The sequence below is a fragment of the Crotalus tigris genome, unplaced genomic scaffold (genome assembly GCF_016545835.1).
Source record: "Crotalus tigris isolate CLP2741 ecotype Arizona unplaced genomic scaffold, ASM1654583v1 scf7180000017607.2124824, whole genome shotgun sequence".
NCBI classification, from domain to species: domain Eukaryota; kingdom Metazoa; phylum Chordata; class Lepidosauria; order Squamata; family Viperidae; genus Crotalus; species Crotalus tigris.
Genome location: NW_024096509.1, coordinates 1784193 through 1803413, shown reverse-complemented (window position 1 = coordinate 1803413; position 19221 = coordinate 1784193). Strand labels below are relative to the sequence as shown.

Sequence of the window (19221 nt, the reverse complement as noted above, 5' to 3'; positions counted from 1 at the left end):
GAATCAATCTTCATCTCATTGATTTTTGCCACTAGTTTTAAAAAATGTCAATGGAAAATGTGGCAGGAAGATTTATTTGTTTGATCCACTGCACTCAAGAGAATATAGGTCCGCTATACCACATACGAGCTACTAAAATGGGACAAGCATTAGATGGAAGGACAAAAGAGAAAACTCTCTTTGCTGTCTTTCGAAGGTGATCCTTTTGCCTTTATGAATTTCCTACACACTCTAAAATGAGCCACGTTAAAGTGGGTTCCCCAAATTTGGGGGTGGTTTTAAAATCAGCTGAATCTGGACTCTACCATATCATAAGGAAAGAAATTATACACCTTAGTGAACAGAATTGATTAAGATGGTATCATTTTTCTTCCAAATCCTTCTCTTGGAAATACCTGAGCAGCAACATTTAACACTGCTGCATTTTAAATAACGAGACCCACACACTTTTCCTATTTGGAATGATGTCATTTATTCATATAATCCACAAATAATTAGGCAATACCTCAAATTCAATCTTGCTATGTAAGCAATTTCATAACCTACCCTATAACAGTCAGAAGGTTAAAAAAAAATCATGGTACTATGAAATACCATGGTAAAATCAACTGAGTGTAGATTATCCAGGGTGTCAAAGGGAACTGACAACAACCCAAATGGATTTGTTCCTCTGAAATTCCACTTTTTTAAAAAAAAGAATATTTGCATGAATCTCATGGAAAAGGTAATGCATCTACCAGTCATTTCAGCACAATTTTATGATAATGTTCTATACAGAATGTGCCCATTTCTTCCCTTAAATCCCTTTAATTGCTTAATAACCAGTTATGTTTACTCCTTTCACGACTCTTTGTTAATTCCTTTCAGCTAGGAACAAAGCTGATAATCCAAGCCCAAAATTCAGTAATTGAAAAATGAAGAAAATATAGCTTTGTCCCCTTAAAGCAACCAAAAACACACTCGCACACAATCAAATTGCATTCAGACATGCAGAAATACAACCAGTGAATTCTGCATTTTCAAAGTTTAGTTGAATACTGGGACCATAGTCCAGTATAAACCATTAATGAGATAAACCTCCTCTGTTCCTCCTCTCCAAAAGGATAATTTTTTATAATCATGGAGGTTGGAGATGAGAAGAACATCTAATGAGAAGAACAGTCCAGCACGTATGAAGGTAACCAAGTTATATAATGTTGCTGGAGACTTGCTTACATCCATGAATTCTATCAATTTAATTCATTCCCTCAAATTCATTCAAACTCCCTGCCATCATAGCCTCATTATAAATTCTTTATGTATGATAAAATTATTCACACATTTTTATTACAAATCTTACTACTGTTTTTTTTTCACGAAGCATGCATGTCTGCATGAGGGAGAAATTGTTACATGTAATGTATTTTGTCAAGTTTAGGCTTTATAAATGATATTCAAAAGCATGAGACCAGTTTAATGCTAGCATTTTTCAGTTCCCTTCACTTCAGTGCCATTGAGTTAAACAGGACTGAAAAAAGTTAACTTACATCTGGATCGTGCCCAGTTTTTAAAGAAAAGTTATCATAAAACAAAATGAATACGTTAAAAAGTTCTCACAGTACAAGTTTCCAACTAAACTATTCTGTGTATATAAACAACAACAAAAAAATATCCCCCACCCAGCTACAGAAATACAGTTCTTCAATTAAATGAAATATGCAGTAGCAAAGGGAAGAGATAAGAACCTAAAAAGTGTTTTCCAATCATGGCAGCTTTCAGATGTGTGGACTCCCAACTCCCAGAATTCCCCAAGCAGCAAGGGCTGGCTGGGGAATTTTGGGAGTTGAAGTCCGCGCATTTGAAAGCTGCCAAAGTTGAGAAACCTTGCCCTAAAGGAAGGGAAAGAAACACAGGACATCAATTCAAAATGTTTTAACACTGCAAAATATTGCAATATGAGCTCTCTTTGACAGTGACCAAACTCTCCATTGGAGCAGTGGGAGGCGGTTCCTGAAAGAGAGCGTGAGAAATGAATACTGCATCAAAAAACAGGCATGCACTTGCCGTGATCATTCAATACATCAGCAATTTATCTCTAGATGGTGGCGTAACACAAGAACCAGGCAGTGTTTCCAGATCAAACCATGGGGATGGCTACAGGTTGATTAAGCTTTCCGAGGCAGCAAAGTGAGGGCATAACGCCATATTCGGATTCTGCAGCTGCCTGACAATCCGTTTGTGGAATTTCTCTCGCACCCGGTTGAACTCCATTATGTCCAGGGGATCCTCTTCAATCCAGAATTTATGAAATTCATGCATCAAGTAGCCTACGGGGACAAAAAGTCAAAGGATTTGAATTCAAATGAATTGGGTTTTCCTTCGATGCATAAACGGTTTTACTATTCCTCTTCTACATGTAACCTAATCCAAATGTCATTTAATGCTATGACTTTCTTTGGCTATAGTATGGATGTGGGATAATATGAACCGCAAGGAGAGAAGGAAGTGCTGCTGAAGGCAGGACAGCCCAGATGGGTTCTCATAAATCTCTGCCATCGTGCATGCAAGACAGGTGAAAAGGACTAGTTTGGAAAAAGCCATGTGCTACTTTTTTTTTAAGCAGACAGAATTAGAGACATTTTAATGTTGCAGTATTTTAGTGCACACAATTACTTTTTTCACCTTTTCCAAGTGCCCCTTCTTTTTAATCAAAGGTATTTTGCTTCATCCCAAGAAAAAATGTTTTTTCTTATCATTCTTATTATCAGTATCTCTTCAAAAGGCCTTGTGTTGCTTCTTCAGTGCAATTTTTCTAGGTAAGAACAAAACCAAAACTAAATGGCTAAGTTACCTGTTTTAACCATCATTTTAAACTGTGCATATGAACACTGTAATTGCACTAACCTTTAATCCAAGCATATAAACTTGGAAAAGTGAAGTATAAGCCTGTGGCTGGAATGCTGGTACAGAAAAAGCTCAGAAGGTACAAGGATAATTTAGAAAATTAGTTCCTGGTAAAATGAGGCTAGAAAAAAAACAAAGCCTTCCCCCCCCCCCAAGTATGTTTGCAAAGATATTCCCCAGCTTTACCCAAACAGCATTTAAAAAAAACAAAAGCCTCCAAACTTGAGACTAGCAACGTTATCCTCTCAAATGATTTTTCTAGCAGAATTTATATCGAACTAGCAATGTAGGAAGCTTTCAAAAGCAAAGCAGAAGAACCATCTTTTGGGTAAACTATATAAAACCGAGGGTATGGGTGGAAAATGTACATCTGTAGTCAATGGAGAATTGTTGTACAGGGGAATTTTCAGTTCAGATATTGCAGCCATTTCTATCAGGGAAAAAATATATATGTGAATGTTATACCAAAAGTTCTTCCAAGAGATCAAGGGGTACCAAAATATATGATATATATCGGTGTTTCTCAACCTTGGTAACTTGAAGATGTTTGAACTTCAACTTCCAGAATTCCCCAGCCAGCACTGACATTGACAGACACTGACACTCACTCACTCGCTCTCTCTCTCTCACATACGTACACACAATTTTAACAGGTTTATTTATAATTAACTATAAGTATTCCTTGACTTATGATCCATCACTTAGTGACTATTTGAAGTACTGTCAGATCTCAAAAAATCTACTAACAACCCAGATTCAACGTTCTGCTAGCCAGCCCCCCCCCCTCGGAACCCTTAAATCCTTCTTTCCCTTTTCCGGTTCTGCCATTCTATGGGGGGGGAGGGGGCATATGGGCTTTCTGCAGTGTATTTCCTTTGCTTTGTTCTTTCTCTTTGAAATGTGCCATCCCTTTCTTGGGGTGAGAAAGGAATGTACCTCCGCCCCTCTGCCTTATCTTCAGGTGGAGGGAAGACTGTGCGAAGAGACCTGACAACCTTGACAATTTGACAACTTTGGATTGGCTCTATTTGAACCGATCAGATGGACAGTTGGGGTGGGGTTTTGGTTTCCTACTTGGAACCCTCAGATCCTGCCTTACTTTCCTGTAGTCAGCACCCCCAATAAAAGTTCATGTTGAAATGCTGCACATTTCAAGAGTTCTGCTTTCTTGGGAGGTTTAGCTAAGGCAGATCCTTATACCCCCACATGGTCACATGACCATATTTTGAGTGCTTAGCAATTGGCCTGCATTTGCAGCCTTAGGCAGTGTCCTGAACTCCGGTGACAGTATTTATTACTTTTTGCTGGTATTTACTTGTGATTTCTGGCAAAAAGCCTCCCAGAATCATTAATTAAGTTCGGAAGCTACAGCAATTGAATGAATGAATCAATGAATGAATGAAGAATACCCCAGAATGAGGTATGGATTTGTATGACAACAGAAGCATTCATTTAATGACCATGGCATTTGCTTAATAATTGCTGCAAAAAAGGGTTGTAAAATCAGGCTCAGTCATATGGTGACTTGCTTAATGACCAGATTCAATTATGGTCGTAAGTCAAAGACTACCTATATGCATGTTCCATTTTGAAAGTATGCATCAACCCTTCGTATTTAGCAATTTTAGATAAAAAGAAATTGGGGGAACCCAAAACTTTATTTCAGTTGTTACAGATGATGGCTAAGCTTCACATAGGAAAACGCAATAAAAGCGGGTGGGAATGAGGAATGCAAAACTAGTCAGAATTTGACCTGATTACTGCAAAGCAACATTATTTGACATTAGTCAAAATGTACCCAAGGAGACATTTTGAAAAAAGTTTTGAAGTGCATGACTTCTTTCTCTTGAAGCCTGGCTTGTGCTGAAACAACAGAGGAATTCTGCGATATGTTGAAATCCTGAGGTAGCCAAAGTCGAGAAAAAGTAACCAAGAAGCAGAATTAGAAGACAGAGTTAAAAATGAGTGTTTGATGATGGCAGAAATAAAACAGCACCATCTGCTGGCCTTGGCAAATCATAACAACCTTTTGTCCTGAATAATGTTAAAAATTCTCCAATGCTCACAAAGGATTTAATCATCAAAAAATACACAGAAGAGTAGAATCTGGAGGACATTTCAAAACTGTTTTCCTTTGGGGACAAGTCTACTTTAGCCAACATGGGGAAAATGTTCGTTTATTATGCGATTTTGCATAAAACAGATTGGCTTATTTTTCCTGAACCAGATCTATTACTGCCAAATATAGATCATTCTCAGACCCTAATATTAGTTTTAATATAAAGCATATATTTAGTCAATGGAATGCAACAACCTTTTGTATAATTGATCCCTTATGAATTGAAGAAAATACATAAATGCAATCATTCTCTCTTACACAGAGAAATCCTCTCTCTCTCCCCCCCCCCCTCTCTCTCTCTCTCACACACACACACACACACACACACAAACACAAATACTCACAAAATGTTTGCTGGAAATGGGCTAACGTTGGAGCTTCTGGAGCAACATTGTAGCAATGTGTCTTCAGAGCACCACTCACAAGCAGGTTGTATGCAAGTTCTGTTATGTTGATGCCAACAATAGCAAAGGAAAATCTGCAAGAAATACAGAAATGAGATTACAAAGAATAAAACTAAAGCTGAAGGAACTATTACATCTAGAAAATTCACAGTCGTTTCTGTTTCCAAAAACTCATGTTAAACAGATTGATTTTTATGTTCTTTTTTTCAGTTGCAATTGCATGCCATTATGAAAGTCTGAATTTGCCGTCTTTTGTTGAATGTCTACTTCCTGTCTCATGCTTTTTTTCAATATCACAGCATGACTGGCAAAGGAGTATACAGGTAGTCCTCAATTTAAGACCATTCATTTAACAACTGCAGTTATGACAGTGCTGAAAAATGGACTTACAACCAGTCCTCTCATTTACGAACACTGCAGCATCTCTGCAGACACACAATCAAAATTTGGGAGTTTGGCAACCAGCATGAATTTATAATGGTTGCAGCATCCCAAGCTCATGTGATCATCTTCTGCATCCTTTTCAGGGGGTTTTGACAAGCAAAGTCAACCGGGGGGGGGGGGGGAGTGGGATTCACAACCATGCTGATTCACTTAATGACCATGGCAAAAAAGGCCATAAAATTGAGTGAAACTTGCTTAAAGCTGCATTACTTAATGGGAGAAGTTCTGAGCCCAAACATGGTTGTAAGTCAAGAGCTACTTGTACTTGTTAAAAGTACAAAGAAATACACTTTAAAGAAAGGTGAGTAATACAAGGGTAATGAATGATTGTAACAGTTTTCATTTGCTCTGTTTATTTAATAGCAACTTTTACAGGAGTTGTTTAATATGGGACTATATCCCATAAGAATACTTCAGACAGCCAAGAAAACAAATCAATTGTCAGACAAATCAACCCAGAGTTCTCACATCAGGCAAAAATGACCACACTTAAAGTATCCAACTTTGGATGTATTATACAAAGACTTAACTCTTTGGAAAAGGCTCTAATTATAGGAAAGGTAGAAGGAAAGTGAAGAGGTTGACCAGCAGGAAGGTGCATGAACTCAGCTACGGTGGTGATGAGGGCACTATTGGAAGATTTCAACGGAAAGATATCATCATGGAAAGATATCATCATGGAGGAATATTTATGCAGATCCTAAGGGTCAACAACAACTTGATGGCACACAATCAACCAACCAATCCTGAAGAACTATAATAAATCTATTTTCATTACTGGACTGAAACAAACCTAGTAAGTGATTCCTATTGAAATAACAATGGTTGTAATAATAGACATGCCTCTATTGAAAGTTTTCTTGGTAATAACTCATCCTCTCTCAAGTCATAAATAAGGACAAGAAGTCTGCTTTATTTACAGGTGGTCCTCAACTTACATTTAGTGACTGTTCAAAGTTACAACACTACTGAAAAAAATGAGTTATGACCGTTAGAACCATTGCAACATCCCCATGGTCACGTGATCAAAATTGGGATGCTTAGCAACTGATCCATATTTATGACGGTTGCATAAAGGGTTATGTGATCACCTTTTGCAAATTTATGACAAGCAAAGTCAATGGGAAAGCAAAATTCCCTTAACAACGTGCCTCTAATTTAACAGCGGTAGTGATTTACTTAACAACTATGGCAAAAATGACATAAAATAGGGCAAAATTCACTTAACAATTGTCTTGCTTAGCCACAGAAATTTTGGGCTCAATTGTGGTCATAAGTCGAGGACTATCTGCATTAGATCTGCACACTACTCTTTTAACCTGGAGGTAGTGTTTTCTTTCATTGTAAACCTCCCACAACTGTGCAGTGGGCTGAGAGTGAGCAACTAATCCGAAGTCATCTAATGAACTTCTTTTCCATGATAACCATTATAATCATTCCCCAACAGAGACAGTATGGAGCTTATTAAAATCAACATCTAAGCAGAGTGTTCTTACCACATCGCACATCTTGTCTCATCAATGCCTTCAAAAAATAAAATAAAAAAAGAAGCAGAGGTATTTCTGAAAGATAAGAATCTCCTTCTACAATTCTATGGCAAACAGGGTGAGCAGGGATTTAATTACAAAATTATCAGCAAACGAGGGTGACTCTAATGAGATTTCTGGTTTGGAATGCTGCACTTACCCAATAGCTTTATCAAACTTTTTCTTCTCCCATTCAGTCTTGCTATATTTGCTGAAAAAGTTAAATAAAAGGATGGTTTACAAATGAAAAATGTTTGCCCCCTCCCCTACAGTATGTCACCTCAATGGAAAACCTAATCAATCTGATTGCATTTTATTCTGTCTTTTGAGATGGGCTTTTAAACTGTTTATCTCTGAAGCTAATTTAACTTGATTGGCTATCAGTATAATATACTTCTCCTTGTTAAAATATTTCTGAGACTGATCCCCTTGTGTCAGAGACACTGATTCTCCAAGCAGCCTAAAAAACAGAGTACACTGAGAGAGAGAAAAAAAATCCGTGTTCTATATTTCTTTTACATTTTTACAAGTCTGACTGCAGCCTAAGGCAGGTAAGACAAATCACTTGAAAAAGTAAGAGAAAATAACACTACTTATCGGAAGGAGAAAAGCAGAAAATGAATTGCCTTTATGTGGAGTTGTTTTTAAACATCTGAAAACTAGTCTACATGTGACGCCTCACATTCCTGATAATGTATTCATTTGATTTTGACAAGTGAATTCCCTAAATCTGGATGGAAAAATGGCAGTTCTCAGTATCATTAAAAATAAATAAATGGACAAATAACCCATCATCCCTTAAGTCTTCAAGCAAGATAGGTTGTGTCTCAGGAGGCTTCTTATGTGAGAAGGTTGATAAAGGAGAAAGGAGTGATTTTGAATCTATTTTCCTCCCCTCTCCCATCTTAACTTGCTTATGTACAGTATGTATGTATGTACAGTATGTAATTTAATCAATTTCTCTGGATTACTGGAGGAAAGGGGAGACACTAAGACAGAGAATGGTGTTTATATTAATTGCATGACAATTATTCAACACCTTCCTGGAAGAAAAGGTAACTGGGAGTGAAGAAGGAAAAGCTTGACATTGGTGAAATGGTAGAAACTACACTAAGCCATTTTGGATAGTTAAGAGTTAATATTAGAAGAGCTCAGTGGTGCTTCAACAGGGGGTTGGGCTCCAAGGTGCCTTCCAATTCTGTTATTCTGTTTCTAGATTACTAAAATTTCAGTTAGAGGAGATGCATTATACCATTTTCTTTAACTTTTAAACATCAATAAACCCCCAAGAATATTTGCAGCTCAGGACTGAACTGTGAGGTTCTTGGTGCCCTCTGAAATTGGTTATTTCTTGCAGACATTTCATTAGCTCTGATGCTATTACCTAGTTTGGTAATGAAATGTCTGCAAGAAAACAGTCAAGCTCAGAGAGCATCAAGGACCTCACAATTCACTCCTGAGTTGCAAATATTCTCTTCTGTCAGTTTGGTTTTAAGTCATGAGATGTCCATAGTCAACTAGAGTTAGGTGCTCTGCCTAGCTTCTCTCAACTAGAGTTAGGTGCTCTGCCTAGCTTCTCCCTCTCCCTCTCCCCCCCTCTCTCTCTCCCTCCCTCCCTCCCTCCCTCCTTCATGGATGCTTTTTATTGGAGAATTACATGCATGGCTATAAAACTAATTCTGAATTAAAATTTCTAGGACAGAGACATTTAGACAGAATAATAGGAAGATATGAAACTCCTGTTTGTCATTTGGAAGTTGGAATATGACTTTGTCTTGTTATGTGGAAAGAACTATATTCTGCTTTCTAATAAAGTCTAATTTATACTCTAAAATAAATAAATAGGCCAACATTTTCCCTTAAAAGCAAAACTGACAAGTCACATTCCACATTCAATATATTTTTCCAATATAATTTCTATATATTCTATATAGTAAGATTACTAATTGATATATTACAATGCAATGTAGTAGTTGTGGGGATATCTGAGATAGATATTCTGAGGAATCCTCTCTCCTACTATGAACCTGCTTGATTATTTCTACCAATAGGAAAGGTCCTTTTGAAGACGTCCCTGCTGCCCAAAGCTTGCTGATCTAGCACATGGAGAAGAGGGCCTTCTCCTGTTTAGCTCTCATTTGGTCCTCAGGAAGTGCCCCAGAAATCAATCCAACTCTGGGATTTGAAAAATGTACCCCCCCACACCAGGGGACTTATAAACAGTTATGAGAGAAGATCATGGAATCTACTCAAATCTCATAGATGAACAAAATCCTTAAAGAGAAGGATGTTGAGACTGTTGAAACTTCTGTTAAGAAGTTTCTCATATGATTAAGACAAAATCTAGCTTCCTATAACTGAAGTCTATTAGATGAAGACCTGCCCTCTTAGAAATAAGACTTTGCATTTTTTTAAAATCTGGGATATCTTCAGAATATTTACACTTTTACACATACACATACTCAAACTTTCATCATGTCATCACCTCACCCTTATCTATGGTCAACATGCTCATTTCTTTCAATCTTTGTTTCTTGGTTCTTTGTATTGCCTGCCTTTTTTCTTTGTCCTCATATGCAATCACTCCTTTCTCCTTCACCAGGGTCTTCTTGCAATGAAGCCTTCATGATCTTTAACAATATTAACAATAGGCACCTTGGGTGCAATTCCAAAAACACACGGAGAACCACTTGAACACCATCAGCACTGACAAAATCACCATTAGTCAATTACAAAAGCAGATTTACTTGGAACAGCTTATATCCTGGGACAATACTTTTTACATTATTAAACAAAATGGGAGTGACTCGATAGATGAACAAAAATGCCAAATAAACACCTCATTGGCTATGTGACCACCACCACTATCACCAATAGTAATTAATGTCAATGTTATATAATGTCTGAATCCAAATGACTGTAGGAGCCAACTTCTCAGATTTTGTTTTAATTTATCCCTCTGGATCTCCTTTATGTCGGTTTCCAAACTTTAGTTCAAAGCTTATAAAATAGAAAAAGAATATATGTATATATACCTTATTTCCTCTTTAGTGATTTCCCTTGATTGTGAAAGATGAAAAAAGAAAGGAAATTAAGTAAAAAAAAAAGTCTAAATGTGGATTAATGTTCATGATTTGTTAATGAAATAAATATGTAAAATCAAGGCATTTTATCCCATCCTCACCCCAACCCCCAAGTAAAAGAATGCAAGAAAAATGCAAGAGCATTTTATATCAATAATAAAAGGGATGCAAACTGATATTTCAAATGATTTATTAGATGCTGCTGCTAATTCCAGCTTCAAACATTACCTATATTTTGGCTGAAGAGAGTCTAAGAGAATTTGCTGAGCTGCAGGACCATCATGCTCAGCAAAGTATCTAGAAGGGAGAGAGAAAAACACACAATGTGTGCCAATATTGAATGACATCATTACATCACTTCAGGTATATTTTTCAACATCTGGTTATTCTTATAATGAACAGACAAACCACTGTGTGTAAGAAACTGTTCTTTCCGCTACAGTGGAAAGAGGTACACACCTGTTAAAAATGATCTAACCTAGTAATTCTCAACCTGTGTTCTGTGGACCCCTGGGGGGCCATGATGTCATCACAGGGGTCCGCAAAGGCTTGAAGAACTGTTATGATTTAAATCTTGAATTAAATCTTGGGGGGGTCCATGGCCATGGTCCGTGGCCACATAAGGTGTTAAGGGGTCCACGGTGAAGAAAAGGTTGAGAACCAGTCATCTAACCAAATGCATACTAGGAAATATTCTTAACTTGTCTAAAACATATACCAACTGAAAAATCAAATCATGATATATGAGCACCACAGGTGGAAAAGACAGAGATCTGATACTCCTATTATAAACCTGCTGACATTGTAATTGTTGTATTAAACAATTTAAACCCTGTTTTCTTCCATTGTGGGCACTATAGTGTTGATTTAAAGAAATTATCGTCTACAGGGACAGATAGTTGCAATGAACTGAATTCAGACGAATAATTTTCTTGACAAAGTCTGGATATTTAAAAAAAGAAAAAAAAAGAAAATACAATTTTTGCTTTTAAATTCATTACGTGAAAGAAAGAAAAATATACTTACAGCAAGTTATACAACCCCAGAAGCCCCATTCCTCTAAAATCTGTTTTAGGATCATCACCTTGGAAACCAATTTCACACCACTGCTTGGAAATCCGAGCTTCCAAAGGAGAATCAGGTTTCAAGCATTTCCATAGCTTTGGAAGTAAAAGAAAATCACAGGTCTATTATAACACAGGGCTTGTGTGCAATGATATATTTTTAAAAAATCCGTCCTTATTGGCTTTGCCTTTATTGTTATGCATGGCGTTGAAGGATCCTGGGGCAATGTGCCAACTAAAAATCAGCAAGGCTTTCTCCTTGACATTGCATTCATTTCAAACATGGCCCCTGGGAAATCTGATTTGCTTTAATACAGAAATGTGCAAGAATCCGGACCAGGTCTCCATAGTTATTTTCTCTAGCTTGGTACAAACCTCTAGGCAAAGCCGCAAGTAATAGAATGGCTGTAAACATCATTAGCCATAAAGGGAATTTTTTTTTTTCTCCTTTATACTAATTTTGTAAGAGCATATCAGGGCTTGTCAAACTGGAGACTCTTCTGCTAAAACAAAATGGATATTCATGCCTCAACCAGGGCTTAAGATTCAGATCCAGAATGTTGCTAGAATACCAGGCAAGCAAATGGCTATAATGTTTTCAGTTTCAGAGAACTGTTATGAACAAATACTTGGTAAGTTTTCATTTACTTTGGAACTTTGCTGAAGCTATTAATTACCAGCATCTGAACTGTGTCCAGGAGCTGTGGCAACAAGTAGACTGACTGCAAAATAGGTGTTAATCTGCTAAACCAATTAAAGGCAGGCAGGCAGCCACAATTTGTGCCAATGGGAACCTCTGAGTCATCTTCAAGTCAATCCAGTGTTAGTGGAATTGTAGTTATCTAATTGTGAGATGACAAGAGTCTATGTCATCATCATCTTCCATGCTTTCTTTTACTTATTTGAAAATCGCCCCAATTAACTGAGACTCCGAGTAATGTAAAACAAAGTGAGAATAAAACAGAGAAAACTATACAACAAAATTAGAATATCATGATAATGGTTCTCTACAGTTGTTCAAGGTCAAAGACCCAGTGGCATAAAGGAGATGTTGGAAATGGCTAGGCTGAGCCTGAGGGCAGGGTCAAATGCATCATCAGTTTGGAATCTCTATGCCCCTATTAAGGGACGTAAGCCCAGCTCCTCCTTGAAGTCCATTGATTCTTATCTGGCACCAATTTGCCCTGACCATTAGTAAATCAGAATCTTATGTCTAGGTAGCATGAAATAAACTTGTAGTGTTTTTGAACCCTATCCTGGCTTCTGACTTCTTGCACCTGACAAAAACTCTCTTAATGGCCTTAGGAAATTCAAGAAGGGATGGAGCCAAATGGACCTGTGTGGTAGCATGTTCCAAACTGTGGGGGTTACTAATGAAAAGGCCTGCCACTTGACTGTTGCCCTCTCAAAGAAGTGGACCCATGGATGGTCATCTCTGGAAGTTTGGACTGGTCAGAGCTAGAGTCAATTCTGGCACAGAATATATTCTGGCACTCTACTGTATAGGACTTTAGAAGTAATGATCAGCACTTTGAATTCAGTCAGTAAGTCTACTGGCATTTGAGCAATGACTTTAACATTGGTGTTCTTCTGCAAAAGCAGATTTGACCCATATTAATAAATTAAAATATTTTATATGTTGCTTACTTTAAGAGAAAACTTTCAGTTTTCAATGAAAGTTTCAGTTTTCAGTAAAAGTTGATCAGTTGTGGAGTCTCTTTACTATGAAAAGTTGTGGTCCTTGGAGAGACTTTATTTTAGATAGAGGAAGCCATACAGAGTAGAGTAGAGTAGAGTAGAGTAGAGTAGAGTAGAGTAGAGTAGAGTAGAGTAGAGTAGAGTAGAGTAGAGTAGAGTAGAGTAGAGTAGAACAGAATATTTTTATTGGCCAAGTGTGATTGGACACAAAAGGAAGGAATTTAATGTAAGATTCTATATAAAGATCTTACATTGGGGGAAGAAGTAGGATTAGCTCATGGGTGGATAAGTCACAGCATATACAATTCCAGAGCCCAATTTACAGGACTCAGTGTACCTCAATGTTGGTGAGGTCAATTTTTTCAAACATTTGTGGTTGATACAGAGATTTAGGACACCATACAAATGCTCCCAAAAGTCAGGTTTTCCCATTTTATCCTTTGTTTCCCTATTGCTCATAATATCAGATTGAAAATCTTCGTTATACTAATTTTAAGGATACCACATTGTTGCCTGCAGTTTTTGGAAGCTAAAGAAATAAGCAAAAAGCTATACCTTCCCACTCAGTTTAGCAGCTTTGCAATCACTCAATGAGTTTAGGAAGAACTGTACATTTAAATCTTTTTATCAGTACTCTAAGCATGTAACTTTATTCATGGCCTTCTTAAGAGACAAAGCTCACTTGTAAACACAGCTCTAGCACTTACCTTCAGAAGCATTTCTTCATGCTGATCCTCTTCAGAATCATACTGCTCTCGACGCAGCTTTTCCACCTCAGCAATCAGATTTCTGTATCCTACAATCTGCAAAAGGCAGGCTTGCAGGGATATACTTAGCCTAGAATGAAAAGATAAGCACGGCAAACTCAATAATTCAGCTTTGTAGGACTGATATTACCTTAGTATAGAATGGTGACCTATTTCCTTTTTTTCCCCTTCCAGATGATCAGCATTTTTTGAGACAGTGTGTATTGCTCAAAAATCTGACTTTCTAGGCATTCTACATCAAACTGCCTGCTTACTTCAGCAGAAAAGAAACTTTCTGCATGACTGTAAGGAACTTGTGGACATACAATCTTTCAATTCATCTTTACTGATTTCCTTGATGTTTGTCCTTACAGCTGATTTGCATCCTTCTTTAAGAGGTGGCTGAAAAGAAATCTTTTTTTTCTCTTTTGCTGGGGGCAAAAGAATATTTTGACTGATTAAAATAAAAACTTTTCTTTTTAAAAGCATTGCTTTGCTTCGTGAATAATTAAGAACTGAATGTGCACGCCAAGCATTATATATGGAATGATCATTGGATAATAAAGTAGATTGGGAGATAAAGAACTGGTTCCAGGGAAAGATGCAGCTGTGTCTGCTGTCCATCAACAGCTTTAGTAGAGAAATTATTTACCCAAGTTTGTGGCCTTGGTGCTCATGAGGGATCATGTCAAAGAATTACAGGCAGCTCCAGTTTTACGTTGCTACAGTCACAAATTGAAGCAACCTTGTGACAGGACCCCTTTTATGATATTTTCTGTGGTAGTCATTAAGCAAATCACTACTGTGGTCATTAAGTGAATAATGCAGCACTTAAGCAAATGGTAGAGTTGTTAAGAAAACTTCTGAATGGGATTTTTTTCATGAAAAGTGGCCAAATGTGCCCGATGCCGCAACCGGTCATAAAGGTAACTGGTTGCCAAACACCCAAAATGCAACCATGTGACCATGAGAGAGGACAGCCACATTTTACAATGGTCAGAAGTGCTGTGCAGGCCATAAAGCGCCTGTTCTGAGCCTGTCTCAACTCAGAACAATGGTAAGTTGAGCAATACTTGTATCTTTCACAAAATGTTTGCCAAAACCTGAACTATATTGGGAAATGCGTGGTAAAATCAACTTTAAAAGAAATACAAAACAAAGTCTAAAACATTCTCTCCCCCAATGCCACATATTTAAAACTTACTGAGGATTTACATCTGGATTAATCTTTTTCAGTTCTATGATGGCATCGACCGTTTTTTCAATTGCATCAGGAGGAACACTAACGGAATTTTGGAGCAACTGAAACAAAAGAATGATCACATATCAGTTTTCCCAAGTGCACTGGAAATAAATTATTGAAACTATTATGAGAAGTCCTAACAGGGATATTATCCTGATTTACTTAACTCTGATTAACCCTGCACTGAAATATTTCTGGGGGCGGGGGAATGAGATAGGCAAGGGAAGTTTTAAAAAATCAAGATGAGAGCTGTACCGTACAATCAAGGCTTCACTGCTTTTTATAAGTCATGCATGATGCATGTTAAAAAAAGGCAGCCATCATCTTTTTTTGAAAACCTCCTCCTATAGACACTTCTACATCATGGTGTCCAATAAGGATGATCATCTGTGTTATCTTTAACTGAATAACAATAAAAAAGAATAGTAATGAAAATCTTCAATGCACAAAGAACTTTCAAATTTCCATCTCATGAATATTCAACAGCTGTCAAAAGGATAGGGGTGAAAGACCCGTATTTATTAAGGCAAATCAATGAGCATCGATATTATCAGGCAATCAATTCCTGAACCTCTAAATATGTCAGGTAAGTATCTCAGAGCCAGTAAGATATAAAGGTTATATTTCAATTCCTTCCTTTTTACAGTATCATATTTTTCAGGTATCTGAAGATCTTGTTTCCATACTGCTGTTGCAGTATAGATCACAGAGTTAATATTGTTGCATCAAATGTACACAATACAGAGAAACTTTTACCCACCTTGTTTTTTGAATTCCTCAATGATGTCTCTGTTGGGAAAAATATTTGTGAAATGTTAATTTTTTTTACATTTTAGCCTTTTTAACAATGTGGCCAATAGAACCATATAATATTTTATCAATGGGCTTTCACCAGCGAGGAAAAGTGAAAAAGGAGGGATTTTATTAGGAAACAAAGAGGGTTGAATTTTTATATGTATACGAAATATTTAGGGGGAAGCTAAAGATTAATAAAATAAGTTTTTTTTAAAAAAAATAAGCTGTCTCAGTAATGTAAAATATATTTTTATTCAGCAGTACAATCTGTCTAATCTAGAATTTCTAAAGTCTTGAGGTAGGATGGCGAATCGGGACCCCCAAATCACCAAACATCAGAAAATACAATCAAAGTCATATTTAGGATGAACATCAGAACAAGCCAGAAGTTATTGCAGGATAGGTAGTCCTCAACTTACTACCAGAACTGGGCAGGCCATGTTGTAAGGATGCCAGATCATCGCATCCCTAAACAGCTCTTCTATGGTGAGCTGTCTCAAGGAAAGCGATCGCACGGGGGACAAAAGAAGCGATACAAAGACACGTTGAAAGCCTCTCTTAAGTCCCTGGATATTAACAACATCTCTTGGGAACTTCTGGCGCATGATCGACTGACATGGTGCACCTTGGTGTACCAGGGTTGCCAGACATATGAACACAGGACAATCTTGGCACAAGAGAAGCGAGCACTCCACAAAGCCAAAGCTGTAAATGCAGAAGTAACAGTGTCTACATTTCTTTGTTCAGTATGTGGCAGAACATTCTGTGCTAACATCGGTCTTATCAGCCACCTACGGACACATCGTTGATGGCCCATAACCCACAAGATGTCAAGGTCTTCATCGAAATTGATGGACGAAAAACATTACCAGAACTGGGACTGGAATTTCCATTGTAAGTTGATACAGTTGTAAAACATAATATCATGTGAACCAATTTTTTTTACAACCAGTTTTACTGGGGTTGTTAAGCAAAGCACATGTCCATTAAGCAAATTAAATGGTCATTAAGCAAATCCAGCTTCCCCAACTGAGGTTGCTTGCTGGAAATTGGCTGGAAAGATTTTAAATGGCGGACACTACAACGTGGTTGTAAATGCAAAGTGGTTGCCAACTGCCCAAATTGTGATCATGTAACTGTGGGGATGGTGTGACAGTTGTAAATATGAAGATAGATTGTAAATTGCTTTTTCCCAGGCCGTCATCATTTGGAACCATCCTTAAATGAAGGATAGTAAGTTGAGGTCTGCCTGTATTAGATCAAGTACTATGAAGAAAGAGAATTAATGATACGAAGCTACACGCTACACCAGAAAAGAGAACAAGTGGCTTTTGTTCCATTTGCCAGCTATCTTGTTAAATTCTGCAGGAAAAAAACAATAACTACTATGTGTAGTCCAAGGAAAGTTTGTTTTTTAATTATATCAACCACTGTTGGCTCCTAATAAGGAAACTGTTGTAATATGATAAATGAAACCCAACTTGATAAAATGTTTGCTTGCTTGCTAACTTTTGTCTTGTGTTGAAGACTGTCTTCTTGCCACAGATAATCAGAACTTTATGAGACTCTTCAGCGGCAAATTTCATTGCCTTTAATTGCAATTAAGGAGGTAACCTTTGTTTAAATCAATATCTCAGGAAGACAGCAGGATGAGGATGTCTAGGTCACAGAAACATGCTTTCCAATAAAACACAGGTAGTCCTTGACTTGCGACCACAATTGAGCCCAAAATTTATATTGTTAAGTGAAACATTTGTTAAGTGAGTTTTGCCCCATTTTACAACCTTTCTTGTTTAACAGTGTTAAGTGAATCCTTCCAGTTGTTTAGTAACATGGTTGTCAAATGAATCTGGTCTTCCCGTTGACTTTGCTTGTCAGGTGGTCACAAAAGCTGATCACATGTCTGACACACACACACACACACACACACACACACACACACACACACGATGCTGCAACAGTCATAAATATGAGTCAGTTGCCAAGCATCTGAATTTTCATAGTGTGACCACGGGAATGCTGCAATGGTCTTTCTTCCATGCTGTTGTAACTACTAACAATCACTAAATGAACTGTTGTAAGTTGAGGACTGCCTGTATTCTGAAACATCAGTTTTTATGATGATGTATAATAAATCATTTTAAAATAGATTCCATATACAATAAACCAGTCTAATCAAGGCTTGAGCCAATTCATGAACTGTCAACCAACCAACCAACCAAACAAGTCAACCATTTTAAGATTATTACGACGAATGAAAATACATATTAAGAGTTGCCCTAAAGTTGCTTACCAATTTTCAAGGTTCTTTCAGCTCCAGACTTGATATTATAGCAAATCCTTTGCAGCTCACATCGTCCAGTCAGTTTCCGCACCACAAATTTCAGGCAGCGCCATAAGCATTTGCAATAGAAGTACAGGCATACCTGGACAAGCATTCTGTCAAAAGAATCCTTAAAATGAGAAACCAGGAAAGCCTTTTTTTTTATCAGCAAAATGATCCTTGATGGCAACAACACGTCTGAACTTTGCTGAATTTAAGAACGATATCTTTACGACACAACTCTAGGTAAGACTTTCAAAAACAGTTTATCATGGTGAACAAAGCGCCACTAACACGAAATAATAATTCTTGAAAATTGCTAGGGCTACAGGGTCTAAACTAAGTAGGGACACTAATTGCATTGTTTATCACACCCATGACTTAATTTCTGCAGCAGTGCAATTGCTCTATATTATGGAGGAAAATTCTTAGCACATTCATTTATATTTTAGAGCAGAATGGGTAACTCATGAGCTATATTCAGTTCCTAAAACCCTCTTTTTAAGAACTCCAAAAATAATATTTTTGCTAAAATGAAGAGAAAAATAAGATTGTTAAATCTTCAAAAGGCTATAAATAAAAGCTTCCGCCAAAGCTTGAGCTTTATCTCTTCTGTTTTTTTTATCAAGCACTCTTATAAAATCATACAATTGAAGGGACTTAAAAGGTCATCGATTCCAACTTCGCACATGCTGCAGGATTCTCTACACTGATCTGTCTGACCTTGGAAACTTTAAGACTTGAGGCTCCTGATCTAGACCAGAGGTCCCCAATCTTTTGGGCACCAGGGACCAGTTCCGTGGAGAAAGGTTTTTCCACAGACCGGAGAGTGTGTGGTTTTGTGTACTGCCTGCATCCCACACATGGGACTTTGCTTGTTTGTGAGGACTAGT

The 19221-nt window shown here is 37.4% G+C and overlaps 1 protein-coding gene across 5 annotated transcripts in view; it reads right to left on the bottom strand.

Moving 5' to 3' along the window:
• Positions 1 to 447: 447 nt before the first annotated feature.
• ELMOD1 (ELMO domain containing 1) overlaps positions 448 to 19221 on the bottom strand; it is a 40120-nt gene continuing 21346 nt past the window's right edge. For 4 of the 5 annotated variants that reach the window (XM_039322174.1, XM_039322182.1, XM_039322190.1 and 1 more), the window contains 10 exons: positions 18299 to 18444; positions 15971 to 15999; positions 15172 to 15269; positions 13929 to 14058; positions 11486 to 11619; positions 10688 to 10756; positions 10412 to 10435; positions 7537 to 7587; positions 5347 to 5480; positions 448 to 2306 (listed from right to left, as the gene is read on the bottom strand). In XM_039322174.1, coding sequence (XP_039178108.1) covers positions 2134 to 2306; positions 5347 to 5480; positions 7537 to 7587; positions 10412 to 10435; positions 10688 to 10756; positions 11486 to 11619; positions 13929 to 14058; positions 15172 to 15269; positions 15971 to 15999; positions 18299 to 18444 — 988 coding nt within the window. In that variant the 3' untranslated portion in view covers positions 448 to 2133. The remainder of the gene's footprint in view (positions 2307 to 5346; positions 5481 to 7536; positions 7588 to 10411; positions 10436 to 10687; positions 10757 to 11485; positions 11620 to 13928; positions 14059 to 15171; positions 15270 to 15970; positions 16000 to 18298; positions 18445 to 19221) is intronic. The other variant, XM_039322205.1, reaches the window with a different exon arrangement.